Raw genomic sequence first — 27,992 nt, forward strand, 5'->3', positions numbered from 1 at the left:
CTTGCTAATCGAAGGTAGAGTGGTTCTTAACATTACATTCAGCTGCTTTGGCCAATCGGGTAACCAATGAAGTATGGGATGTATTAAGCAATGCAGGTTATCAAGTAAACAGATCCCGCCGCAAATAGCAAGTATTTGAGTGGAACACCTCACCTCACTCTCAAGATCCAAACCATGACCAACAGGCTTTGAGTAGACAGCAAATATGCCTCACTTTTAAGCTCAAAAGCTCAATCGCCAGCTGCCTCCTCTTAAATTTCTTTGCAAAATCAATAAGATTGTCGAAAAAACAGAATTTGATGTATATTATTTCATCCTTCTATATCACCAATGAGCCGGATACGTAGTAAAAAGTAACACAATCAATCGATGACTTCTAAAAGAATTTTGTACATGGATTGCATTAAAGAAGGGCCACCACATACTTCAAAGCAGGAGAGGATACATAGTGGAGGGCTCCCAATTTTCATGCTAGGGCAATCTCCACATGTGCTGGCAAATGAGATGCAAAGGGCCCTTCAAACAACCTTTTAGATGAGACTTCTGAAAAGAATCTTATATGTAAGATCTCAAAATGTCTTTAGGTGAAAGATGAACACATTTGTGGATCACTCCCAATCTCCATGAGGACAGCACTCGCCCAAATCACCACATGTGCAATCTCCCAAGCTCTCGTAGTTATGCATATGAGCAAGCACTCAACCAGCTCCTTAATCTGCACTATCGTCATTTAAAAGATGTCGCTGCACCTGAGGACCTTTTGATACACCACTCAAAATCAACTCACCACTTGAGAAACATCAACATCAGCTTCTGTAAAGTGACCGGCTGCCTTTAAACACACATAACATGCTTTTGCTGTTCTTAAACCTTTGCGAAAGACAAAAATGGCCTGAACCAGTCAGTGTCCTTTGCTGAGCCAAACAGCGGCAAGCCTACAGCAACATGAAAGATTAAACCAGAGAGCTTTTTAATTATCATTGTTTGACCCAATTGACAATTTCTGCTATGCAAAAGTACTCAGCAATACAGAAACTATGGTAGATAGAGCCAAGTTGTTTTCTGATGTTTTCTGTTACAAACAGCCTTTGCTCAAATTGCCCCGACGACTTCACCGCATGAATAAAGATTCTAGCAACTATTAGCAGAAAGGAAATAGATGAACCCGCATGTGTCTGTCTAGCCGCTGGTTTCATTTGTACTCTCCTATTACACGAAGTTGCATTTACTCGACAACTTTTCAGAGGGTATGGTGATCAGACTCAGCACAGAAAATGGACCCCTTTTTCCACCCGCATACCTGTCTATTAGAATGGGGAAGATGCTGCACAGCCTTATCGCAACGTCATTTTACACCTGCCAGAAAAAAATTCTTCGTGTCATCTTCAAGTTAAAAAGATTTGAAGTTTGAGGCATCTCCGCTGACAAAAGTTCCAAACATGCCAATATCTTAACTCCTTTTTGCTTGAATACCTGTTCATTAATCCGCCCAAGATGCTCTACCAAACGCTTAAGCCTTCGAGTCAGCACATTGGAATCCGGCCAAGATGGTTCGCCACTGTATTCTCTGCAAATATGTAGCCTTAGATAATCATCTCTAATTTCTTATTGTCAAATTACAAAACTGCAATTGCTCCTAAATGTATAAGGTGCTTCCATGCATAATATAAAAGACAGCAATAATTCAGAAATCCCTGGCAATCTGCTGGGTAACCATTTTCCCTTTTTGACAGGATTTACTTTTCCAGAGTTGAGAGCATCGGCTTTCAAGGACTCCAAGGAGCTGAAATTCTTGAGATTGCTTTCAAGGCCATCAAGATGAGATTTGAGAACGGATGTGGGAATTGTTCCCCACCACTCACTTCATGTGCTTGTATACACTTCTGCCCAATAATTAAAGATACTGGGACCATCCATCTCCTGGCCCTCAATACGGTGTTGATCTTCTCTCTCTCTCCCCCTCTTCCTAAGTGATAAAGTCTATTTTATTTGAGTCTATTTAATGTGGTTATGTGCCTCTGTCTGTGACAGTGGTATCAGAGCAAGGTGTCCTCTCTTTCTCTGCAAAGCAGGACGACTCTAGGAAGATGCGGGAAGAAGCCATGCCAAGTCAAGAGAGAAGCAAGCACAATGCACTTCAAGACATGCAAAGAAAGCTCACAGAGTTGAATTTTTCCTTTCTAGAACAAATCAAGAAGACATTGGGATTCTCTAAGAAGGTGACAAGAGCTAGATGCTGGAGGACTTCGAGAATTCGACAAGCGGAAAGCTCAAGATTACGCAGAACCAATGACAATCCAGATTCTCCTCTCTCTATTCGGCAAAGCTTAAAAGAAATCTCTTCATCATCTCCAATCACATCTCACCTCTTTTTCACAGAAACAAGCCAAGTTTGATACTTTTGATGGAAGCAGAGATGTCTCAAAGGCTCTCTCTTTCATCCGACAGTTTGAAGTTGTCTTTGCTGACAGCAATTTCCGAGAAGAGTCCAAGACAGAGCAATTTTTTCCTCTGCACTTTGAGGAAGGCATAACAAAAGAGTGGGATGGGTTTTCTGAGAGAAGCACGAAGGCGTCACAGATTATGTAAACAGGTATCAGTTTAGTCCATTCATGAACATTTCCGATGCAAAAAAGATGAAGAAGTTCAAAGCGGGACTCTTACCCCAACTTCGTAGAAGCATGAAGATATAAACACAAGATACTTTGCTGCGGAAGATGGAGTCAGCAGCAGTGAAAGCTGAAGATGTACACTCAAATCTAAGAGGGATCCAATCTTTACAGTGGGATAAGAAACATCATAGGATCTTTTTTATGGCCTCTGATAGAACAATGTGCTGTACCCTGGGAAAGCTTTGGAGCAACAGGAATTACCCTAAATCGTGAGTTTTGTACAAATGGCCCTAAAATTTAAGTGAAGAGGACAAGTCTTTGGTAGAAAGTCACATCTACGAGAAATCAATAAAGTGCATTTTTTATTAGTTGCATGAGATGAAGATGTGTCCGACAAAGTAAATATGTCTCACTCTTAAGAATAAAACAGAGTTTGGAAATTGTTGTGTCTAATGAACTCATTTAGTGAACCACCCAAAATAGCACAGATTTATCTAGTATCCGATAGTTTTCCTTTACCTACCCTTTTGAATAAGATTGTACGGAGGGACCATTTGAAGACTTTGACAACTAAGCTTGAGTACCTTCTGAGTCCAAAATCCATACAAGTTAAGGGGCCTTCGTTGTGATGCTTACACAGTGAGAGATGTTGGTCGCTTATGAGCATCTCCTATAGTGATTGTAACAACTGTTTCGTTGTATATAACCTCTATCTCCTCCAAAGGGAAGAAGCAAGAGAAGGCTACGGCCCCTGCTCAAGGGAAATCCAAGTTAGCTTAGAGAGTAGGTTTGCTATAAGATCAAGTCGAGCGATCATGGAGTTCAAAACTCCAACTCTCGAGACTATAGGTAGGGAGGGCAATCTTTCGAGTTCCATTACCATAAAAAATAGAGCATCCGCATTGAGTCCCACCTTCAAGTACCTATAAAGAATTAACTTAAAAGATTCCAAGATGCACAATTCTCTTTATGAGATCGTAAATCCCTTCCAAGTCGAGAAAATCTCTCTTTCACATGCGTCTTGCCTCTCTTATGAGAACAATTCTCGCTTCATTGTCAAGGTTGCATTTCGCACAAGGACTTCCACATCATGTCTCTCGAGGGGTGTGATGTGCTCTTGGGGATGGCATGGCACCACAAGAACAATGTGTTCGCGGATTCTCGAGTTAGGAAGCTCGAGTTGAAGAATAGCCAAGGTAGTTCTGGGTGTGAAACTTAAGGGCCAATCAGTTACAATTGTATTGACTACAGCCATAATAAATCATGAATTTTTGGTTACTCAATCTTTGTCAAACCTATGAGTGAATCTGAGGATTCAAATTTGTCAAGATTAAAGTCGGAGTGGCTCAATTGCCTTCGCCCTCATGCGCGTTGTTGAGGGGTGTGATGTGCTCTTGGGGATGGCATGGCACCACAAGAACAATGTGTTAGCGGATTCTCGAGTTAGGAAGCTCGAGTTGAAGAATAGCCAAGGTAGTTCTGGGTGTGAAACTTAAGGGCCAATCAGTTACAATTGTATTGACTACAGCCATACTAAATCATGAATTTTTGGTTACTCAATCTTTGTCAAACCTATGAGTGAATCTGAGGATTCAAATTTGTCAAGGTTAAAGTCGGAGTGGCTCAATTGCCTTCGCCCTCATGCGCGTTGTTGAGGGGTGTGATGTGCTCTTGGGGATGGCATGGCACCACAAGAACAATGTGTTAGCGGATTCTCGAGTTAGGAAGCTCGAGTTGAAGAATAGCCAAGGTAGTTCTGGGTGTGAAACTTAAGGGCCAATCAGTTACAATTGTATTGACTACAGCCATACTAAATCATGAATTTTTGGTTACTCAATCTTTGTCAAACCTATGAGTGAACCTGAGGATTCAAATTTGTCAAGGTTAAAGTCGGAGTGGCTCAATTGCCTTCGCCCTCATGCGCGTTGTTGTCCACAGGGCTAACGTAAGAAGCTACCTCCAGAGCAGCCAAAGAATCATACTATCGACTAAATACTAGGTAGTACCCCTTTGAACAGACCACCGTATAGAGTGAATAGTGCTCAACATGAAGTGTTTCATGAGCCAAGTGAACGATCTAATGGGAAAGGGCATGATCCAACCAAGTGCTTAACCTTTTTGTTCACGACTCCTTGTGTAGAAGAAAAAAAGATCTTGAAGGATGTGCATAGACTACAGGGCTCTTAATAACATTACATCAACAACAGGTTTCCAATATTCAAGATCGATGATATACTTGATAGATTACAGACTTCTACTTGTTTCAATAGAATCGATCTGAAAAGTGGCTATCATCAGATCATGATTGCTCTTGGAGAACAATTTGGAACCTATAGAGGGTCAAAAGGAATATGAAGATAGTGGCCAGAGCATCAAGGTTGATAAGAAGAACCATTCGATTCGAAAGATAAAGCATGACAAGTTAGACCTAGAAAGAGAAAGAAGGAATTTTAAAAAAATGACTAGAGCATCAAGTTTCATACATTTTCGAGCCACAAAGATGCCCATCAAGCTTTATCTTTTATTAAGCAATTTGACACCGCCTTTTCGGTAGGGCAAATTTACAAAAGCTTCCAAGGTTTCATAAGTGGCATCCCATCTCAAAGGTATGAACAAACGTGGTGGTCAAAGCTTTTATTGCACGAAAAAGCACCACCTAACTGAGAATAAAGTTCAAAAGGTTGTTTTCCTCTAAGTTGGTTGACGCCTAAATACGAAGCAGATATCTTGATGTCATGGAAGAAGCCATCTTAACGTCATGGAATCACTCCAAATGAAAAAGGAAGGTATCTATAGTCATAGATTTTGTGATACTTCTCTACTTGTAGCTTCTTTGAAGGTGTCTCTCAAGGACCAGAAGGAAAGATGTTGCGGTCTACCTAAAGAAATTCAACGCTACTCTCTGAAGCAGAAGTCTTCTAGGATTTAAATTTTAAAAGCTTATGGATCATGCTTTGGACAATTACTCAACAATCTGGAGTTCCTTAACTTACGCTACGGACGAACCAATGTCCAAAGCTGCGGAGAAAAACTCTTCAGAAGAGAAGAAGAAAGCCAAGAATCTTTTACAGGAAAAAAAAATTATGACGGGTTTTAGGGTTAATGTTTCTGTGCCAAGGTCATTGACACATCAGATCGATGCCTTTGTTTGGCCCGCCCCAGACTCGCTTTCTCTAGAAATAAGGTTGTCAAGAGACGGGATGGCTACCGGGCAAAAGCTCTATCTTTTGATCGAGGTCACGCCCACAAGACGGTGGAAGCCCATCTGGTAAATCTCGCGGAAAAACGTCCACAAATTCAACCAATACAGAATCCAAATAGCGCTTAATAGTTACACCATGATCAAACAAAGACTTGGGAACTTCCAATGCAATAACATCACTTTTTGATAAAAGAGATTGACATTGAGACAAGAAATTAACAATAGAACCTTTAACCCAACAAACTGCAAGTTGCACACTGGAATCATCAAAAAACGCATTGAATTCATTAGCTGAAAGCAAATTTACATCATAATCGGCGGTCAGGGAAGGAGTTCCCTCGACCACATGGTACACACCACTAAGTTCAAAATAAATTGTATGTGATGCATAATCAATAGACAGAGAAGTTGTCTTATCAAAAAACCATGGCATGCCTAAAATAACATCTACATGCTCAAAGCCCATAATGCGGAAGTCTAAGACTTCATAGTAGCATGAGAGAGAAGAACCCTCGGGATGAAGCCCGTGCATTTGTGTGGAACGGGGAGGAGAAAGAGGCGCCTCCTGTCACAAACTGGTGACATGGCAACACACTTCCAGAGCAGGGCAGCAAGAAAACAGGCAAGAAAACAGCCCGCTGAAATTGCTAACGTGGCACTGTACGGACCCCCGAGAATTACGAGGCAATTTCCATTGACAGTGCTGACGTGGCTGAGCGTACGGATTTTCGTGAATTACGGGCAGCTGTACGGAAATTGCTTTTTGCGCTAGCTGAAATCTACACAAAATTTTGAAAGGCTTTTTGGGAAAAGTTGCTTTATTTAAGAGCTTTTAAAAGTGACAGCTTTTGGGGCTCTGCTTTTGGGCATCCCTTGTAATCTTTAAATTGGTGCGCAGGGCCTCACAACTCAGAGCATCTAGAGGCAGAGTCTGAGAGTGAGACCCCTCCCACTCTTTGTCTTTAAGCACAGATTAATACAAAAAGAAATACCGAAAGGGGCGCAAGTCTTTGGGGCCAATATCTCTACGCATGGAACTCCGCGAGGCCGTGTCAAATCAATTGTGAACTGTGAATTGTTTTGAAGTGAATCTCTGGTATGTCGTGGTAGAATCTTGACTTGCAGTGTCCAAGTTTGTTACAGTGGTAGCAGAGCGCAGAAAGATTCTTCTTCTACGAAGGATCCGATCCTTTTTACAACGCAAACAACTTTCGGGAAAGAATCTTCGTGCCTCGACCCTGGACTTATTAGCCACTCCCACCCTTCATACAAACGCATCGGGCGCGCTCCTGTCTTCATCGCTCTGTCTTATAGGGCATAAAGCCATTAAAAATCCAAGATTACACATGGGTTCTGGTGAAGAATCTGACAGAGATGACACATCTCAGTGGGAAGGCAAGATCCGCGAAGACCGATGCTGGATCTTTTGTGATCTGTGACTTAGCTATCCCACCTAGCTGGATCTTTTGTGATCTATAATTTAGCTATCCCACCTATCTGCTTAGATCGCACCTAGCTGTTTCAAATTCCATAGCATTTTATTCCGTCATTTTATTTTGTCATTGTCATTTTAGTTACTCTGACTTTGTATCAGATCCACCACATTGTAACTTTCTGGTCTCATAGGTCATTCTGGCCTTCTGAAGACGTTAATATAACATTTCATTTCATTTCTCTCTCTGCTCCTGTGGCATGAGCAGTCCCTTAAGTCATTTTATTAATAAGTGACTTTTAGGCATTTTTTGTCAAGATCGTGGGGCTGAAGAGAAGGTTGCTCGACCCAACTTATAGGGGCTATTTAGGCAGCCATGGGGGGTGCTTGGAAAGGCAGGAAGCTGAAGAAGGAAGTACCAGCACGCAGCACCCGCAGTACTCAGTACCCGCAGCATCAGAACCCCAGCGTTTTCAGCCTATGAACTCCAGCGTTTTCAGCTGCCCGTCAACTCCAGCGTTTTCAGCCCACAAACGCCAGCATTTCCAGTTTCAGTCTCAGTATTAGCCGCAGCATTTTTCACTTTACAGCATCCCGCCGTCGTAGATTTCGGCCAAGTCCACTAGCATCATCACAGTACCAAGTACCTACAGCATCTAGAACCATCAGTACCAAGCACATGCATCAAGTTCCCGTCAGCATCTCAGCATTTAGCCTTTGTATCAGCAACTTTGCTTGTGATATTGTCGGTGGAGGTACTGATGTGCCGACAATGCTCTACCTAGCGACTGCTATAATATGTAAATAGATTGCTAGCAATGATATGTGATGTTATGCTTGGACTTCCTTATAACTGATCAATTAATTTATTCTTGCAAACGTGTCATTGTTCGAGTATGTAGGTGAAATGTCTGCAGCACTTTGTCTCAATTCACCTGTGAGGTGATATGAATGAAAAATATGATGAGGTTTAGTACAACCATTGCTCTTATCAGTTCAAGGGATTGCAGTTTTCAAGTTCAGTCATGTGTCCACTGTTAATTCACCGCCTTGATAGTGGCTTGCCGGTTCTAGGGGGCATCCTGCTTCACCATGATTTTCTCTTTCTACCTTCACTTTGTTGCTTAGTTCAGTTTGTTTAAGTCGTGCAAAGTACTGACTGATGAAGTGTTGCTAATTGTGGTCGTATCTTCTTATCTCCTCGCTCATCATTAGTGATAAAACTATAACCTTCACCCAATTAACTTCATAGGTCCTTCAGCTAAATTTCCCTAAAACCTCTGACTTATGGCCTTCTACGGCTTGAGAGCGTAGTTCGTGTTTTTTAATTGTTAACATTTTGGTCTTCAATTGTTCTGTTCTCCATCACACACAAATCCATACATTGTAGCCCACCTTCTAGCCTTTATGCATTCAAGAAAATGCGAAATCCCTTGTGCATACGCAAAAAAACACGAGTGCTGCTTGGACCTTTCATCGTGGATTTGGAGCTAGGGCAGCAGTATCTCTCCAAAATGATGAATTGGGTTTGTGACTGAGAGTCTCTTAAACGATCACAAGCACTCCCCATAGAAGGAGCAGCTTTGCAATCACGAAGTTACCTTCGAAGATGCAGATAACTCAAGGCTTGAATCTTCAATGCAATATGTGGACAACAGTAGAAGCTGGACATTAAATGACATGGCCAGCTATCCATTTCTTACTTTCATATACAAGGTGAAATAAGCCTAGATAATTCAGAATCCTGTTATGCATGGTGCCATATGATGTACACCATTCTCAATCGCTTAATTCAAAGCCTGCACTAGGGATGTCAGTAAAGAATCTCGCCAATTCTGCAGTAAGACAAACATCACAACTGATAACAACTGCTGATTCGTAAAAGCAGTAAACCTTATAAACCAAACAGGTGAATGTTGTGAAATGCACCGCACCCTAGCATTCAAAGACGAAATCTTATCAACTGCAACATAAAGGATAGCAGGCTGCTAGACAAGATAATATAAGAAGCTCTGTGACTTTTATAGCTACCTTGTTTTATCTAAGCATCACATAAAACCCCTGGAGCATTCATGTCTAGCCACGACTACCGAATGTGCATACTCCTCTTAAAACCACATCAAGTCAAGATTAATGAGGTTCAAAATATAACCTGGCACTCGGTTCGGCTTCTGAGTTATGTTCAAAAAAGGATTTGGAAGTGTGGTGTTCATGATTATTTGAAATCAACCCCTGCATACCAAGTATGTTTGCCACACATATAAAACTTAGAAACAAAGACAACTTGCTTTGATAGTCACTGTGTTATCAATTTTACTCGATTCTAGACCAGCAACCCTTCAATACAAAAATAACTAGAAAGCACTCACCATCTCCCTTGATTCCCAAGCAGGCTTAAAAGCTTCTACAAACTCGTCATCCATCCTTAAGGCCTCATAGTTTCCAAAACCGTGCCTGTAGACTCCAGCTAATAGTGCCAGATCTGCCTCTCTGGTCCACCAATCACAAGGCACAGTGGCATCACCTAGAGAATCGATGGCACTATATACAGTTTCTTGCGCTCTTGGATTCGCACAAAGTTTGATCACATGAGCAAGGCTATCAAGTAGCCTTATTCTCTTCAACCAAACTGCTCCTGATTTTTCCATCTTCTCCCACTGACCTACACGTTCACTGACTTCAGAGCCCAATTCAATCCCTAGGCCTTTTGCTTTATAGAGCAGGTTCTCTACAAATGCACGATCTCGCACATCTGCATATGCAGAACATGCATGGACAAATTCCCAACAACAATCTGCAATATCCCCCAATCCATGCTGCAGATGTTTCACAGAGCTACGGATCACACCACGGACTTTTTCTGACCTTCCCACACCAAACATTAAAATTCCACGACGGATTGCTTCCCTTTCATTGCCCCGCCAAGGTAGCCTTCTTCTTAGAGGAGCTTTAGAAGTCCTCCTCAGGGAGCTCTCAGTAGCTGTTAAATTGATTATATTAATATCAATCACAGTTTCCTTAGGCATAATGATACAATTAGATAATTCATGAGAGGTACTATTACAGCACAATTGAAGAGGTATACAGAACTGTGTGATGGTATGTACATGGTCAATCTGTCCTTAAACTATTTACTCATACAGCATTAGTGGCAGCCCTGAGACAATTATTTTGCACCAAAAAATATAACCTTGGTCTACCTGAAGGAAAAAATTTAAAACCAACTCTCCTAATATCCATATTCCCTGTCTTATACTTGCATGCAGGTTTCACTCATAAAGCAACAGCTCCTTGAAAGGAAAGAAAAAAATCCCCACAGCTTTTAAACCAGTGACAAACTTGAGCAGTAAGATATCATCTGTTACCGTTGCTTGACTGTATCATCATTGTAAGCTTTACATGCATGCGAATTGAAGATAAACTTCTAGAAAGTCTCTAAATAACTCATAGGCATTCCCTGAATTACCTGTGAAGCCCACACCCCTCCCAATAGGTAGAAAGCAAATTGAGAAACCTTGGGAGGATATTGTCTAGTTCACTATCATTAATATGAATGACGAAAAACCAATCATAATACACACACAAATTAACAGCCCCCATTGATTTATGGAAACTTTTTAGTTGGTTCAACAGCAATGTCTACCTGTAGTGGCCGCGCTATTCAGATTTGTAGCAGCTGATGCTGGTGCTTTTGATGCAGACCTCTGTAGTTGCGTCTCTGATCTTAAGGATGGGATATCCTTTTGGTTCACCCTTTCTTCTTCCTTTAGGTGGTTGAAACTGACTAGCCCAGGTATAGGCTCCGCCAACTCCTGACACTTGAAAGAGTTAGTTCACCAAGCACAATTATTACAAGTTTTTCAACCTCAAAGCACTCATCAGAGTTAGTTCACTTGCAATGGTTCGCCAAGCCTCTTATATGTTAAATGTACAATGTGGGCCAAGGCACAGCAGACTACTACATTCCCTTTATGCCAAGAAGAATCAATACACTTCCCATAGAGAGAGATATTCTGTGCAGATTAATACTACCCATCCAAGGTCGATACATACGAAAAAATCCTGCTGCTGACATGGCAGGCCGTACAGATTCCCACATTTCGCGCTGGCAGCCCTAGCGCTAGCTTTTGGGCCCAGATGCTTTTAGACTTGAAGATTTTCATGTGTACTGCTTTTGGAAGGCCTAGGGCCTATAAATTGGGTACGAAGGCCTCAGTTTCAGGTAGATTAGCTTGGGAGCACTGCTGAGACGAGGACCCTCGGACATTGTACTTCGGAAGCATTAGTAATAGAGATATACCAAAAGGGGCACCAATCTTTGAGGCCAGTCTCTCTACGCGCGGAGCTACGCCGTGCCGCTCAGTTTTGTTCAGTTCTTTCAGTTTCCTTGTTGCGTTGTGGTAGATTCTCGGCTTGAAGTGACCAAGTCTGTTACAATGGTATCAAAGCTCAGTTCATTCTTCTTCTACGAAGGATCCGATCCCTTTTCTTGCAGCACACATGGATTCAATAGATGAATCCCGCCAGGAGGAAACTATGGTAACCGACCACTCTGGTTCGGGAGAGAATAATGTAGATTCCAATGGACATCGTCCATCTTCGGACGATTCTGAGTATGGGTCGTCCCCACCTGTTGAGTACGAAATGATGGAGATGCAAACAACAGCAGGTTGATGCTTGTGCCCAGCACAAGCTTCAATACTCAAAAGGATCCTCAGTATGCAAAATTTTCGGTCAAGCACCCGCTTGACGAGATGCATTCCACATGGCGCACCGCCATCCGTTCACCTCTGAAGTCAGCCTTGAAGAAGACGACTACCCCAACGACTCCCGCTAAAAAGGTGTACTCAGAAGATGAATTCGATGAAGCACTAGAACGGCGAGTCAACAAGCTTATGAAGACCAAGAAGTGGCCCGGGAATAGGGTCGAGCAGCAGACTATGTCTCCAGGTCATCCTCATCCTCTTTTGACAGCTCGAACACTTCTTCTACCTTTGAATCCACTGACGAGGGAAGAAAGAGCAGGAAGAGGAGAAACATAGCAAAGGCAAGAAGAAGGCAAAGAGGAGAGGATCCCATAGATGATCTCAAAAGTATTTTGACAGTTCAGACGAGGATTCTTCTTCCTCGGATAGTTCGGATTCTAATGAGCCGATGTTTTCAACAAAAAGAAAGCACTTTTACAGAGCCAACCAGTATGGTTTTCTCAAGGACAAGGGCAAGAATGTCACAACACGGGCACCACGTGCCAATAGAAACACAAATGCTCACATATGCATGTTACAAGACACAACAAACAGCGCCGCTGAGCACTCCCTCGAGACAAACGGTCTGCGGTATGAAGCTACTCAACGACTACCTAGTCACTCCCCCCGCAAATAACCTAAAAAGGTTTGGGCCATGAGCTCAGAGGACTGTACAACCAAACGCTCCCAGACCGCAGTCTGCGTCGCTCGGAGGTTCAAGCATACAACCAAACGCTCCCCGGGCATCGGCCTGCGTAGTTCGGAGGTTTTCTAGCATACAACGAAACACTCCCCAGGCATCGGCCTACATCGTTCCGAGGTTCAAACAATATCAAGACACTATTTCTTACTTCTCCACTCGGGAGTAAAAATATATACCTAGATGAATCCAGGATAAGCCCAGATTCACCCTTGAACGAAAGTGCAAGGTATAGACCCATGGTAGTCACCCACAAGACAATATAACCATCAGCTCCATCATGCATAGTATTGACTAAATACCACGACATCCCCACTAACGTCGTCAGTGCCCAATAGTGGGTGTAGAACTAGGTACTAACATATGCTCCCCAACACAACACACACCACACGCACTTACTTCTCCACTCGGGAGTAAAAATGACCAATCAATGAAACCAATATTGAAACCAGAGTCAAACATTTCAAATCGGCACCAAGACAGGTTTAAAACAGATAGCATCCATTTCAAACAAAGTTCAAACAATACTTTCCCAAACAATGTTCAAAAGTATCTAAGTAGAAAACAACTAGAGAGGTCATTCGGGGTTTTGTTCGGACAATCGAACTTTGAGGACAACGGGCTTGCCCTTCTGCATCACGGTGATGGTTCGGTTCCGAAGCTAGAGAGTTGCATCATTTTTGTCGTGCTAGGGCATGCCCAAGAGAACGTCGCAATTGCCCAACTTCATAAGGTGAAAATCGGCTTTTCCATGATAATCTTGTATAGTCACTAGAAGTGCACCAATGAGCGGTACCACTTTCTGAGTTTGCCCCATGGCTAGCTCAGCTTCAATTTCTCCACCCTCTGCATCATAATCAAAGTGCATCTGCTTAAAGAATTCTGGATGGATGAAGTTCTCCATAGCTCCGGGGTCAAAGAAAATAAGGGCTTTCAAGCCATTGGCTTTTCCATAAGCTCTGCATAATTCATTAAAACTCTCTAGGTGTATACCATAAATATCGGGTACTAGTCCAATAGCAGGTCTAGGCTTCTTGGCTGGAGGTGGCCGCGGGGATCTGTCTGTCTCCCAGAGCAGAAGGTTACACTGAGGACGTCGAGGCTCACTCAGGACATGTATTGAACGTATGCCCTGTTTGGAAACATTCGAAGCATCGGCCTTCTTGTAACAAGGCCTCTCGTTGAAGTTGTGTCAAACGAGGCCGTTGAGATTGGTTTTCACGGGATTCTCGAGAATTTGTTCGTTGTTGCCGGGAGTTCTGGTTAGTGGCCGAAGGATCTTTGGTGGTAAACTCCAACTTTCCTTTCATGAGCTTGTAGCCGACCGCGGCATGGTCCATAAGCTCTTGCATGGTAGAGACTTGCTTGGAGAGACAATATTCCTGCAATGGTGATGGTAGTCCAATGGTGTAGCGCTCGCACAGGTCCTCCAAGGGAATGAACTTAAAGAAGGACACCGGAAGGTACACGTCGAGAAACCTTTGGTTATAGTCGTCCATGGTTTCGGTGGCAAGCATTTTCAAGTTGCCCCACTCTGCCAAAATCTGGACTTCAAACATTGAAGTCATGTAACAACGCGCAAAAACTGTCTTGAGAGCTTGCCAAGTCCTTGGAGCATGCGGTTGTGTCGCGATTGAACTCCACCATTGCATAGCATTATCTTTAAGAAATCCCGCTGCTCGAGAAATCTTAAATTGTTCTGTATAGTTCCCCAAAGCATAGATGTTGTCGAATTGCTGTAGGAACTGCAATGCTTTCTTGCAATCTTTCACCCCGGAAAAAGTGAAAAATTTGACTGTCGTGCCACCATCTTTGAAATCTTTGGGTTGGTTAGGCACATGTCCCGGGTATGGATAATAAGGATATCCATATGGGCTCCAAACATTGTAGCCTGGTGGCGGTGGTGGCGGAAGATGGCTGCACCATATTCCTGAAGACTCCCCCGTTCGGAACAGACGGCTGAGAAGGTTGCCGATTGGAAGCTCTCGTACTTTCTGGTACCGGAGGAGGAGGTACCACCTGGGGCATCAGAGGGGGTAACATGTAGTTCAAAAATTGTTGAAAACTTGGCAGCATCGAAAGATTCTCCTGACGATGCCGCGAAAGAATGTCGTGAAGCTCGTTGAGCAGAAATTGCAAATATTCTGCAGAATCCATGAATTCCAAGTATTGGGTTCTAAATTGGCTTATGCCCTGTAAGACACTGCAGTGAAGACGAGAGCGCGCCCGATGCGCAATGAAGTAAGGGTGGGAGTGGCTGATAGGTCCGGGTTGGAGGGCGAATATACTTCCAATAGCTTTGTCTGCTCTTTTGTAGGACCGCTATGCTTTCAGAAAAGCACATGCCTGATGCTCTGATACCACTGTCACAACACGGGCACCACGTGCCAATAGAAAAGAGCAGACTTAAAAGACTTTTAGCACTTCAATAACAACTAAATTGAAAGAGAGAGACCACATGCGACACTGAGTGGCGGAATTCCACCCCAGAGAGTATTGGCCCCAAACCTTGGCGCCCCTTTCAGTATTTCTTTATATTGCAACAACATAGTACAAGCCAGTACTCGAGACTCTGCACCTCCGTACTGAAGCATGCCAAAGAATGAGCCCTAACCTCATATTTAAAGGCCCTTGGCCTAAAAAGCAGTTTACAGTAAAAAGCCTTCAAACTTAAAAGCTTCTGGTCCAAAAGCAAAGCCAAAAAGCTGCCAACGTAAATCACGGAAATCCGTACAGGCATCTGCCACGCTGCCCTTAGGGTTAGGTTTAGGGTTTCTACAGTTTTTAGGGTTAGGGTTTCCAAAATTAGGGTTTGCAGGTTTTAGGGTCAGGGTTTCCAAAATTAGGGTTTCAACAGTTAGGGTTTCTGGCAGAAATTAGGGTTTCCATTCTTTAGGCTTTGACACGTCAACAGTTTGTTACAAAGAAGCCCATGGATTTCAAGGAGGGTGGGCAAGCAATAAAGTTCGATACTTCTGGTTTTAAGAATAACCACAAGGCCCTCGCTTTTATCCAACATTTTGACACGCAAAGCAAGGGTTTGCAATGCATGGGGGCACTCTTCCTTACGTACCCTACAGATAGATTGGTCACAGTTTAGATTGAACAAGATACGAACAACAGTAACAAAAGGAAGGGAAAACAGTAAAAAAAGAAACCTTCAAGCCCTCAATTGTCAACGGAGCAACGCGCTGAATACTTCAAAGAGGGTAAATGTTACGGTTGTGGGGAACAAGGGCATGTGTTTGCTAGGTGCCCTAACAAAGCACCAAAAGAACAGTCAGAGGACAAGCCAGAGAGTTCGAAAGCAGTGGAGGAGCGAGCAAAGAAAGGAAAGACAAAAGCAAGATTGGTAGCAGATTTTGTGGGGACTGACCCCGAACAAATGGATGAATACTTCAAAGAGGGTAAATGTTACGGTTGTGGGAAACAAGGGCATGTGTTTGCTAGGTGCCCTAACAAAGCACCAAAAGAACAATCAGAGGACAAGCCAGAGAGTTCGAAAGCAGCGGAGGAGCGAGCAAAGAAAGGAAAGACAAAAGCAAGATTGGTAGCAGATTTTGTGGGGACTGACCCGAACAAATGGCTGAAAGTACAGAGCTCTGCAGAGCGTGGGACAAAGTACGAGATCAAGAAGCCCTCATCTTCTTCAACGAAGGAGCCAAGGCCAACTTCATTTCAATTGAATTGGCAGCTTGACTCAAGATTACGCCAAATGAAATGGGACCACCAATTGAGGCAATTCTAGCGACACCAGAACAGAATGTTGCCATTACATCTTTCATATACAAACTTCGATTGCATTGTCAGGGGTATCTAGGGCACAAGGACTTTTACATCATGCCCTTGGAGGGGTGTGGCGTCATTTTGGGAATCCCTTGGTTCCATAAGAACAATGTGGTGGTCGACTACAAGGCGAGAAAGTAACTTTGAGGAATAAAAAGGGTAGATATATAAAATTGAAAAATTGAAGGGTGAGTCAATCCCACTTGTATTGCCTTCGGCCATTCCAGATTAATGAAATCTGCTCTGTTTGTTTACTCGATCTTCTTACATGAGATAGATGACAAGAAAATGTCAAATTTGTCCGACCTTGAGAAGCAACGACAAGACTTTTTGCAAGCTCGGGCTGATTGTTTTTTCGAGGATTACCAGGAGAGTTACCTCCTCAGCGCCTTGAAGATCACACCATTGATTTGATTCCGGGCAGCACACCACCGAACCAACCACCTTACAGAGTAAGCAGAGCCCAAAATGAAGAAATTATGAACCAAGTGAAAGAACTCTTAAAGAAGGGTCTCATTCAACCTAGTACATCACCTTACTATTCGCCAGTGTTGTTGGTTTTAAAGAAAGATGGATCTTGGAGAATGTACATCGACTACAGGGCTCTCAATAAAATCACCATCAAGAACACGTTTCCAATACCCAGGATCGATGATATATTGGACAAGCTACAAGGTTCTACTTATTTCAGTAGAATCGAGTCTCGACTTGAAAAGTGGCTATTATCAAATCAAGATCGCTCCTGGAGATGTATACAAGACCGCGTTCAAGACGTCCTTTGGATTGTTCAAGTATTTGGTGATCCTCGTTGCCTTTAGGTCTCAAAAATGCTCTTGCAACGTTCCAACAAGATGATGAATAGGGTTTTTCGAGAGTAAAAGGTCATTTGTGGGCACCTTTTCGATGATATTATCGTATTCTCCAAGAATGAGGCAAAGCATCGACGACCATCTTTTATAGGTTTTTCAGGCACTACGGCAACATTGCTTGGTGGTTAATGAGGAGAAGAGCGAGTTTTTCTTACCGGAGATCCACTTGTTGGGACACATCATCTCTGCGGAGGGTGTCAAAATGGTTCCAGCCAAGGGTGAGACCATTCAAGATTGGCCAGATTTGAAGAATGTTCATGAGGTTGAAGCTTTCTGGGTTTGTGCTCTTACTACCGGCAGTTCATTCGAAAATTTGTAGAGATTGCTTCTCCTCTACATGTTTTGACGTAGAAAGGAGTTCCTTTCACATGGGAACCGCCTGAGATTGCAGCCTTCAAGACTCTCAAAGAGAAGTTTGACAACTGGTCCATTGTTGGTTTTGTCGGACTTGCAAAACCCATTTGAGGTATACTGTGATGCCTGTGGTCGCCAAGCAATTTTCTGAGGTGGCTATATAAGCACACATAGCCCCCATTGTATTAGTATCAATTCATTGGCAAGGTTAAATGGTTCAATACTCTCTCTCTCTCTCTCTCTCTCTCTCTCTCTCTCTCTCTCTCTCTCTCTCTCTCTCTCTCTCTCTCTCTCTCTCTCTCTCTCTCTTTGTCCCCGCTTGTGTACGCTTCCGCATCGTCGACTATGACACTGCAATGGCTGGCAGTAGCGCTCATAGTAGCCATTAAGTTTTGAAACGTTCTGTATGAGACAAGTTTCAAAAATTTCAAAACGGTTTTGCTAGACTATAAACACCACTACAAAAGTTCTGCCACCAACCATAAATAACAAACCATGATCATATAAGTAGAGCTTACAATATTACCCATTGGCTGCACACGCACCCATCGTGAAAGACTAAAGGACACTTTGAAGTTCAAAACTTAAACCAAAGTAATATCATAACATATGCTTTGGGATGTAGTAGAAGAATTGGTGAAATGTCCAAGAGAAGTCTCGAACGTTTGAAACGTTTCCTGAAGTTTCTTAGTTGAAGAAACAAGTTTCTTTGCAACTATGGTAGCGCTTGCAGATGGGAGAGCAAAATGGAGTAAAACCGTTGCCAAAAGAAGGTGGTCGTTTGAAACGTTTACAAGATCATATAAGTAGAGCTCACAATATTACCCATATAAGTAGAGCTTACAATATTACCCATTGGCCGCACACGCACCCATCGTGAAAGACTAAAGGACGCTTTGAAGTTCAAAACTTAAACCGAAGTAATATCATAACATATGCTTTGGGATGTAGTAGAAGAATTGGTGAAATGTCCAAGAGAAGTCTCGAACGTTTGAAACGTTTCCTGAAGTTTCTTAGTTGAAGAAACGAGTTTCTTTGCAACTATGGTAGCGCTTGCAGATGGGAGAGCAAAATGGAGTAAAACCGTTGCCAAAAGAAGGTGGTCGTACATTTACAAGATCATATAAGTAGAGCTCACAATATTACCCATTGGCCGCACACGCACCCGTCGTGAAAGACTAAGAGCAAAAGGGCAATTTGAAGTTCAAAACTTAAACCAGAGTAATATCATAACATATGCTTTGGGATGTAGTAGAAACATTGGCCTTTGAAACGTCCAAGAGAAGTCTCGAACGTTTGAAACGTTTCCTGAAGTTTCTTAGTTGAAGAAACAAGTTTCTTTGCAACTATGGTAGCGCTTGCAGATGGAAGAGAAAAATGGAGCAAAACCGCTGCTGTTAAAAGGTTTTCTGAAGTTTCTTAGCTGAAGAAACGAGTTTCTTTGCAACCATGGTAGCGCTTGCAGATGTGAGAGCACAATGGAGCAAAACCACTGCCAAAAGGAGGTGGTCACAGGCTGCCCAAAAACGCCAGATGAGGATGGGCGATCTCTGTGGAGAATGCAAATGGAGGCAGATGTAGGGCGCAAAATTAATCTGTTGACAGAGAAACCAATATGTGCCCTTTATACTCACACTCACATCTTATGTACTCATTTGACCCTGGGTCAGGCAAAAGTGACTTTGACATGACTTATAAGATAAATCATTAAAAGTCACTTACTGATGTTTAATGCATTCCTGGAAGATCTTTTCAACCTCGTGGTGCTAGCACATTACAGTTTACTGACATATTAGTTTTCCTCTCACTTCTCTGATTCATTCTCCTTCAAAAGTAAACTTCTCTTTTCTCAATGTCATTGACACCACTTTGGTTTCTTGCCCGTGCCCAAGCTGAGCTTTGCTTTATTTTCCATTGCATCTTTCTCATAGTCGTAATTTTGAAACCTGTAAGAAAAGGCCTACAGGATGAGAGCATCGCACACTCATAGGGAGGCGCCTAGTTGGAACCTCGATACTTGCATCACCTTGCCCTGCAATTTTAAATACATGTGATGTGCAGACACTAGGGATTCAAGGCCACCTATCTCCCTTTGACTAGTAGCAATCTAGCTCTCTGATCAAATTCTCTAACCATCTCTTTCAGCTATTCAAGTTCACTTTCAACAGTTGTGCATATTGTTCTCACTGTGCACATTGTTCTCACTATTCCTACTGTGGCAGATACTCACTACAGTTCTACATGCATTCTCAAGCAGAGAACAATCCTTCCAATCCAAAAATCCAGTAGAGTCGGCGTGTAAAAGGTGACCTCTAATAAAATGGTGCCATCTAAGTCACAAGGAGAATGTTGCTTGGTAAGGGACCCTTCAAAAGATGCTAGATTTATGTTCTAGATAAGGGCCTTCTACTTCTGAGTAATCTGATTACTTTTGAAGCTTTGCACTTTCCTTCCGCATTTTTTCATGTGAGTGTTAACAAGGGACAAGGGACAAGGGTCAAGCAAGCACAAACCTGACGCCACTGTCTCTGCAGAGGCAGCAGTGAACGGCAAAGTGCCAAGCACTCCTGCTGGGTCTTCAATTGCAGCTCCTTGATCATAATTCTCCTTTGTTGAGCTGTTGTGGCTGGAATAGTCACAGCCCCGATACATAAGCCATGAGAAACTGCGTGAAGAAGAACGGATTTGGTGTCTCATAGACTAACCTTGAGATTCATGAAGGTCAGCATGCTGTTGGAGCGTGGTCGCGCGCCTCTTGGCATGGGAAGTTTCCAAGCCTTCGCCATCTGTGGAGGAGTCATCGTCCATACTGCACTCTGGAGAGCTTGGCATAGTTGTGGTGGGAGGCCTGAGCTTGGAGGTTGAGGGGGGGGGAAGGGCTGGCGACGAAGACGACGGGGAGGAGGAAGAGAAGAGACCCCAATCGTCCTCCTCCTCTTCCACCTGGCTCTGCTCCATGCCGCCTTCCTCTTCGCCAAACACACTGTAGTCCCTTTCGTACCCTCGCGAGGCCATTTTCTTGTTGCAGTCTTGCAATGGAGGTCAGTCTAAGGTAGAGGGGCCAATACTAGGGCATCGTACTGGATACTTCGACCTGCCAATCTCCCCTCGTCACTTCTTTTGTTTTCGGAGTCGGGCGAGGCAAGTCCGGCCGCTTCCCTTATCCACCGTAAAAAGTGAACAAGAAGAACGACCAGGACTATGTCCCGAGAAACCGAAGGAAGACGTTTTTGTCACTATATGGCGTTCAGAGGGGATCTAAATTTGAACTAAGGGTGAACTGGGGCGGGTAAACTAAGGTGTGATCATGTGTCATGTCAACATGGACAATGACGCTCGCTATCGTGGTGGGAGGACATTTGTGTGGCAACCAAGACATCTCGGGTTCAACCCACACCCCGTGAGGCGGGTGAACTAGGGGTGAACTAGGGACGAGTAAACTAAGGTGTGATCATGTGACATGCCAACATGGGTAGCGACGCGTGCTAGTGTGGTGGTAGGACATTCGTGTGGCAATCGAGACGTCTCGGGTTCGATCCACATCCTACGAGATGGGTGAACTAGGGGGGTGAACTAGGGGCGCCATTTTTGCCCCGAGTTCACTCCCTAGTTCACCAAGTTGACGGACGGCTAAGATTGCATTACGATTTTCGCTTCTCTTTCCCACTATAGATCCCCCCCGAGACTGGAGCTGTGCCATAGAGTGACGAGGCCAATCTCCTACGTTTTCACCTTCACTCCAAAATGTCCGCACGATTTTTAAAAAATCCTGAATTGGGAGGAATCTTAGAGGATGTGCACTCCATTATTAATTATTGTCGAAAAGACTCGCAGTCCCTTAAGCAAAAAAGTAAGGCCATCGTCGAGCAAGGGTCACAGAGCAGGGCAAAACGAGGAGGAGAGGAGCCGTTGCGCAGGTCTATCATCACAGATGATGGAGGAGTGCAAGCAGAATGTTTTTTTTTTAAACTATTACGAGCGACGTTTTGTACACAGTGAGATCTTGCATTGCTGGTTTAGGGCGAGAACTGTTATCTCTATTGTGATGAGCGGTAGAGGTTCGTAATTGTGATCATACTTTTGTAATGAGTACTACACAATGCTCGTAGGTGTGGAGGAATTTCTTCGAATCTGTTCAAAAAACGAATAAACATAAAAGTTACCGATGTGGTAAACCATCAACAAAAAGATCTCCTCTCACATTCCCTACGAGTGCAAACCTCCTTTGCAAAATTACAACAATAAAATACTACAACAAGCGAGAGCCAGTCATAATACATTATCAAACTCACAATCTCGCGACGGCTAGCCAAGGCACTTACTAGTCTGCCTACCTCAACCACACGATACATACCCGAAATGTATTACTATTGAAGATAATATGAAACACACTTGAGGGCCGCTCTAATACCGGCCCCCTTACCTTAGAACGTCTTGTTAGCTGCATTTGCAAAACAAGACGTCCATTGGAACGCAGTACCAGAGGCAGAGAAGTAGGAACAAGACTTCAGATCTGTCCCAAGAGGTCTGGCAAGCCAAAGTTTTTATCGAAAATACCCATTACAACAAAATCATTAAATTGATCCTCAAAAATAGCAAAACGCACCAACGAGGGCACAAAAAGCGTTCCAAATCATGCCATAATTGCACATTGAAAATAGCTTGTCAAAATCACAATTTATCAACTTTTTACAAAATTAATTATAAATTGATATAAAAATTAGCAAAAAATTATCCTTTTTTTAAAAAAAAATTCACACACATAGGTGAATGGTACAACTGAACCAAATCTCAATTAGCACATCGATTCGATTTCCAATTAATTTAACCAATGAAAATCAAAACTAAGCAAGTAAAATCAACAAAATTAGGTCAAAACTTGATGCGATTAGAGTGTGTAAATCTAGTTTTGAGCTTGAATACACATCAATTAGTCATTACACACATTGAATTTGTCAAACATCCAATTAAGTATGCACATTAATCACTTTTTATGCACACATACATGCTAATGATTGACAATTTTTTTACCAATTTTTAGGTGTGCACAAAGAAGTGTTAATCGTGTCAAAATTGCAAATTAAGCATACAAATGTCTAATTGGTCATGTTCATATCACAAGCCAACAATCACATTTGTCAAATCCTTAATTACACATTAATTTTTTGGGCACACACAAAGACAAATTAGTGCACACACACTCAATTAAAGTGCACACGCTATTAGCAAACAAGCCAGAAGAGCGCCCTTCAAGTCGACCCCTTCTTCCTTAAGCCTAAAATTTTGATGTATTCCCGTTCTTTTTTTGGAAGTCTTGTAATTATTTTGATTATCTCTGACTCAAGATGGACAAGCTCTGAGAATCTGAGTTATAGAGTCTATAGTCGGCCATTGGCCAAGAGAGCCCTAGGTATAAAGCCTAAGTTGTAAAATGGGAAAACACATTATTATCGTTATCAAATTTTGAAGAGTTTGAAGCGTATGGCTAAGAGTGACTTCTTTCCTGCAACTTGTAATCCTCATATCTTGAGCTCTGGTAATGACATTTCAATTCTGAAACTTGCAATGTGTTCCTTGTTCGATGCTCTTTCATTCAAGTATTCTCATTGTCGATTCTGCTATGATTTTTGACTACAAGTTAGTAGGTTAAATCTACTAATTTGAGTGCATTAATAAGTGTTTTATGACATTACAACTATAGGAGAGTGTTCCTAGACCCTAGGGCGACGTTTTTGATGTGTTTTGCTGTAGTTTTTGAGACCTTGATTATGATGGATCGTTATTTTGGTACCTCCTCAAAATGCGATCAAATTTGGTAGGTTAGTGTCCTAAGTATCCTTAACCTCCTCCTAAAGTTTTGTACCATTTGGACTTCGTTCGAGTGCCGAAACGGATTGATGACCGAGTGCGGTGACGTAGGACATAAGTACATTGCCAAGATTGAGAGCAAGAGATTTGCATGTGTTAGAGATAGAGTCATTCCCTTCTCGAGATTGACACCCTTGAAGAGTCTTTGTGCCCCATACGAGTCGATTCCCTTAGTATTGACATTATGCTACCGTCAGAAAGCTATACTATAGACGTCCATCACTATCGAGGAAAGTGATCCTTAGGTGGTGAGCGATCGAGTCGCAGCTTTACTTAGAAACTTTGATTTTGATTTCCACTACATTTACACTTTAGCAGTCAGGTAGCTAAACATGGGGTTTAATGCTTGGTAGAGTCTAGGAGTCGAGGACTCACTAGATCTATTCTCGAGAGGTAAGAGGGTTGTGAGTGAGATAGCCAAAAGCATCTCATTCTCCGATTTTCTCTTACTTACAGAGTGTTGTATTGTTTTCTGTTTCAAATTTAAATTGTATCGTTTTGTTTGTTTTTCTTTCATGTTTCATTTTAGTACTTAGGAGTCGGGTAAGCAGAAACTATCACCATCGAATTTGGGCTGAAAGACCAGGGCAAAAACTGTCGAAAACCATATTTTAGCCGATACGACCATAAACTTTGAACTACTGAAAATTTGATGGTCAGAACTCCAAAGCTAATAAAAACTAAAAAAGAAGTGCAAAAAAATCATGACTAAACCACAGAGAGTGAATCTGGAAAGTTCCATGCGGTGGAGGAACATGTATCGTGATCCATGACCCCTTGTAACATTTTTGCAGGAACTGATACCACTTGGTCCAAAGTGATTCCAAAGCTTCACCTATACACTTTTGGTGAAAAAATTGACACAAAAAACTCAACCAATCCAAGCAATTGGGCCAAAACACAAAAACCTTAGAAATAGACTAAAATTGGGGTTTTTTAACTTTTGAGTATCCAAATTCAAAAAGAAGTGAAAATCTGACTTATACATGGTCTGGATATACAACTGACAAAATTTCATGTCCAAATGCAATGAAACATGGATCGCGATCCATGACCCCTTGTGACATCTGACACTGAGAATTGACCATTGAGAAGTTGATACCATTTGGACCAACTGTTGTGAAAACCTTCATAGCACAAAACCATTAAAAGTTGACCAAAACACCCAAAAACAAGTTGTAAGTCAGAAACCGCAAGTAGACTCAAAACTTGACCTCTATCAAGGTAAAAGTTAAATCCAAAAAGATGTAGATAGGTGAATCCCACCTACTTCAAGTAATCATCTGACCAAGTTTTGGGTCCAGACATGGAGGAACATGGATCGCGATCCATGACCCCCTACTAGATTTTGGGACTGTAACTTCACAGATTTGTAGCAGTGACCAAAATAAACGCTTTTTCCAAAACAAGGATAGCAAGAAACACTCAAAGGAGGCTCAAAACAAGCCAGAGATAATCAATTCCAAAATCCACAAAATAAACTAATCAAGAGACTTTTGGGGGAGCTAAAGGTCATCAAATCATCTAAAAGTCACCTAGCAATTGCCAAGATACTGTGGGAACCCTGTGTATCAAAATTCAAGTAATCCTTTCCTGGGGTACATGGATCTTGATCCATGATCCCCTGACACAGAAAATTCGCAGATTAATACCAGAGCAAGCCCTAGTCTTGGTAAGCACAGTGGTCTTTTCTAAATCCAGTTTGGAATTGTATTGTGCAAATTGCAAGCAAAATAGGAGTTGGATCAAAAGTTTGATAAAATTTTGACTTCTGTAGATTTTGACTAACCCAGCAGTTGTAAGGTTATCGCCACCAAGTGAATTTTGAACAGGTTCAGCGGATCAAAGTTTCGTGGAGGTGTACACCTTTGGTCAAAAGACTAAATACACCATAAAAGGTAAAAGGTCAAGGTTTAGTAAGCTTTGTTTTCTTCATGTATTTTCAATCAAGCAAATTGTATCAAAATAGAAGCCTTAGCAATAGAGACCAAGCAAGACATGTCATAAAATCTAATATCTAACCAATCCAAATGATTTTTTGTTATTAAACTGATCATTTAATGTGGGAGAATAAACGGGAACAAGGGTTAGAATATAGACATGTGCTTAAGGATCTGTCTCAACACGGGGCCAAGGTTAAAGGGGTCCAAATGAGAGATGGTCTATTAAAGAGCAATGCTACCTAATGGAGCTTAAAGACCTTAGGGTTATCTTCATTAAAGACCCCTAAACGTTAGTGCTAAAAAGTCCTTTGATCTTAGGCAAGCTATGTTACCATATACATGTGGTAGTGATATGTGTGAACACACTAGGACCGCCGGGGCATTTTTTCCCTCTTTAGGAGGTTTTCCCCCCCGTGCATTGTATATACGCCCATCACTCTAGGGCTATCTATCTTTCCATTGCACACTAAGTAACACATTCTCGATTGCGTGCCTTGAGCTTCCTTCATCTTCTCCAAGCTGTGTGTGTTTCTCTACAACCCTAATTCCAACAATTGGTATCAGAGTAGGTCACGTCCTCCCGGGCTTAGTCGCCAGCTGCTCCAGCACAGGCCTGCTCACTTTCTCCGATTTCAGTGAGCTTTGGCAAGCGTTCGCAGGTCGACAAATATTTTGGGAGAGCTCGTAGAGCATGGTCTGCTCAGAATTTTGATTTGGGCTCATTTCAGCCTCCGTTTCCACTACACGCAATACTGCACAAGCTATTTCGTCATTTTGTGCAGGATTTTTATCAATGTCATTTTCTGCATAACGGGTGCCTTATAGTCTTCTACGGTTTGTGCTATATAGCACATGTTGATCCCGCTCCGTTTCTCCTATTTTCGGGCAGTTTTCACATCAGGTGCAGCATTTACCATGGCTGACAACAACATAGATGTGTTCAAGATGTTTGCTACTGAGGACAGGCTGGATGGCCACAACTACCCTATGTGGGCTTATATGATGCAACATGTTCTTGTGTCAAAGGGTGTTTGGAACATTGTGCAGGGCATTGATGTACGTCCTGGTTCTGAGGATGTAGGCGATGTTGAGAATGTTGCAGGTCTTGCTGCAAGGATTGCAGCTGTTAGAGTTGTTTTGCCTACGGCAGAACAAGCTCATTGGGATGTTAAGGATGCACAGGCTCATGCATTGATTGTGTTTTTTGTGAAGTGCACCATTGTTTCTCACATCCGTTCAGCAAAATCTGCAAAACAGGCTTGGGATATTCTAGCAGGTCTTTATGCAAGCCGCAATGAGGCTAAAATTGCTTTGTTGCGTAAAGAGCTGGAGTCGAAGATTATGCACAAGGAAGATGATACGGACACTTTCCTTGCTGTCAAGGATATCAATGAGCAACTTATTTCTACAGAGGTGAAGTTATTTCAGACAGTTCCCTTGTGCAGAGTGTTCTTGATGCCTTACCAGATTCTTACCAGACTTTTGCTAGTACTTGGAGACTTATGACCCAAGGAAATCCAGAAGTTGTCAAGTTTGATGCATTATGCACATTGCTGTTGCAAGAGTCACTTTCCAGAAAAAAACAGGACTAGACAATGTGCAATTGAACAGGCTTTTATTGCTTCTCAAAGAAAGGGTGGTAACAGCAATGCAACCACTTCTCATGGTTCTACTGCGAGTGGCAAAAATTTTGTTCCTAATGCTTCTGTTGGCAGCAATTCGTCGGGAAGTTCTGGTGATAAGGGCAAAAAGAAGATGCGTTGCCATTATTGTAAAGCCTATGATCACTTGATGAAGTTGTGTCCTAAGTTGAAGGCCAAAGAGGCTAAGAAGAAAGAGGGTGGTTCCACTCAAATGCAGCCATTGTTGAGTCTTCTGTGAAAGGAGACTGTGTTGTTGATGTTGATGCAAAATGGGCTTTTAGCGCAGAGTGCACTTACAATCCTGCTGTCCATGATGCATGCTTGTCAGTTGCTGCAGATTCACATGTGTGGTATTTCGACAGTGGTGCTACAAAGCACATTACCTCACATCGTGAATTGTTTACCTCTCTCGAGTCTGTCCCTCATGGGAATTCAGTCACTTGTGCCAACAACGCCTCTTATCCAGTTCAGGGAGTTGGAAAGATTGTGCTCACTGCTGCTAATGGCAGTTCCTTCACACTTGTTAATGCACTTTATGTACCTGGGATCAAGAAGCATCTCTTGTCTGTATCCGCACTTGCTAGACTTGGACTTGTAGTCAAATTTGTGGATGAAAGATGTACAGTTCACGATCTCAGTTTTGGTGATGAAATTGTTGCATGCACGTTTTTGTGTTGTGGACTGTATAAGCTCACTTTGTATGACAAGCGTGGAAAAAATTTTGCAAATGTTGTTGCAGATTCAAGGGCTATTTCAGAGGCAAAACTTTGGCATGCACGTTTTGTCTGTATCCGCACTTGCTAGACTTGGACTTGTAGTCAAATTTGTGGATGACAGA

At 42.5% G+C, this 27,992-nt stretch overlaps 1 protein-coding gene across 6 annotated transcripts; it reads right to left on the reverse strand.

Moving 5' to 3' along the window:
* Positions 1–284: 284 nt before the first annotated feature.
* On the reverse strand, positions 285–20,808 carry LOC147445112 (uncharacterized). Of its 6 annotated transcripts, XM_086527590.1 has the most exons (10): positions 20,406–20,808; positions 20,214–20,326; positions 10,890–11,058; positions 9,616–10,226; positions 9,399–9,478; positions 1,474–1,567; positions 1,301–1,324; positions 899–935; positions 788–828; positions 285–715 (listed from the first exon to the last, which is right to left on the reverse strand). In XM_086527590.1, exons 1-10 carry the CDS (start codon positions 20,713–20,715, stop codon positions 581–583), a joined length of 1,614 nt encoding a protein of 537 aa, XP_086383716.1. In that variant the 5' UTR covers positions 20,716–20,808; the 3' UTR covers positions 285–580. The 6 variants fall into 6 exon arrangements, 2 of the variants coding, with proteins under 2 accessions (XP_086383716.1, XP_086383715.1); XR_015190085.1 differs by having other exon boundaries at positions 578–715; positions 788–935; positions 1,301–1,356; positions 20,406–20,803; XR_015190087.1 differs by having other exon boundaries at positions 578–935; positions 1,301–1,356; positions 1,474–1,558; positions 20,406–20,805.
* Positions 20,809–27,992: the final 7,184 nt, after the last annotated feature.

Source organism: Adiantum capillus-veneris, chromosome 13 (assembly GCF_014529385.1).
Source record: "Adiantum capillus-veneris isolate H3 chromosome 13, ASM1452938v2, whole genome shotgun sequence".
NCBI classification, from domain to species: domain Eukaryota; kingdom Viridiplantae; phylum Streptophyta; class Polypodiopsida; order Polypodiales; family Pteridaceae; genus Adiantum; species Adiantum capillus-veneris.

Coding starts and splice junctions, on each gene's coding strand:
- LOC147445112 (XM_086527590.1), bottom strand. CDS start 20,715: ATGGCCTCGCGAGGGTACGAAAGGGACTACAGTGTGTTTGGCGAAGAG. Junction 936..1,300: donor TTCCCCATTCTAATAGACAG/GTATGCGGGTGG, acceptor ATGTTGCTGTAG/GCTTGCCGCTGTTTGGCTCA. Junction 829..898: donor TCAGCAAAGGACACTGACTG/GTTCAGGCCATT, acceptor GTTTAAAGGCAG/CCGGTCACTTTACAGAAGCT.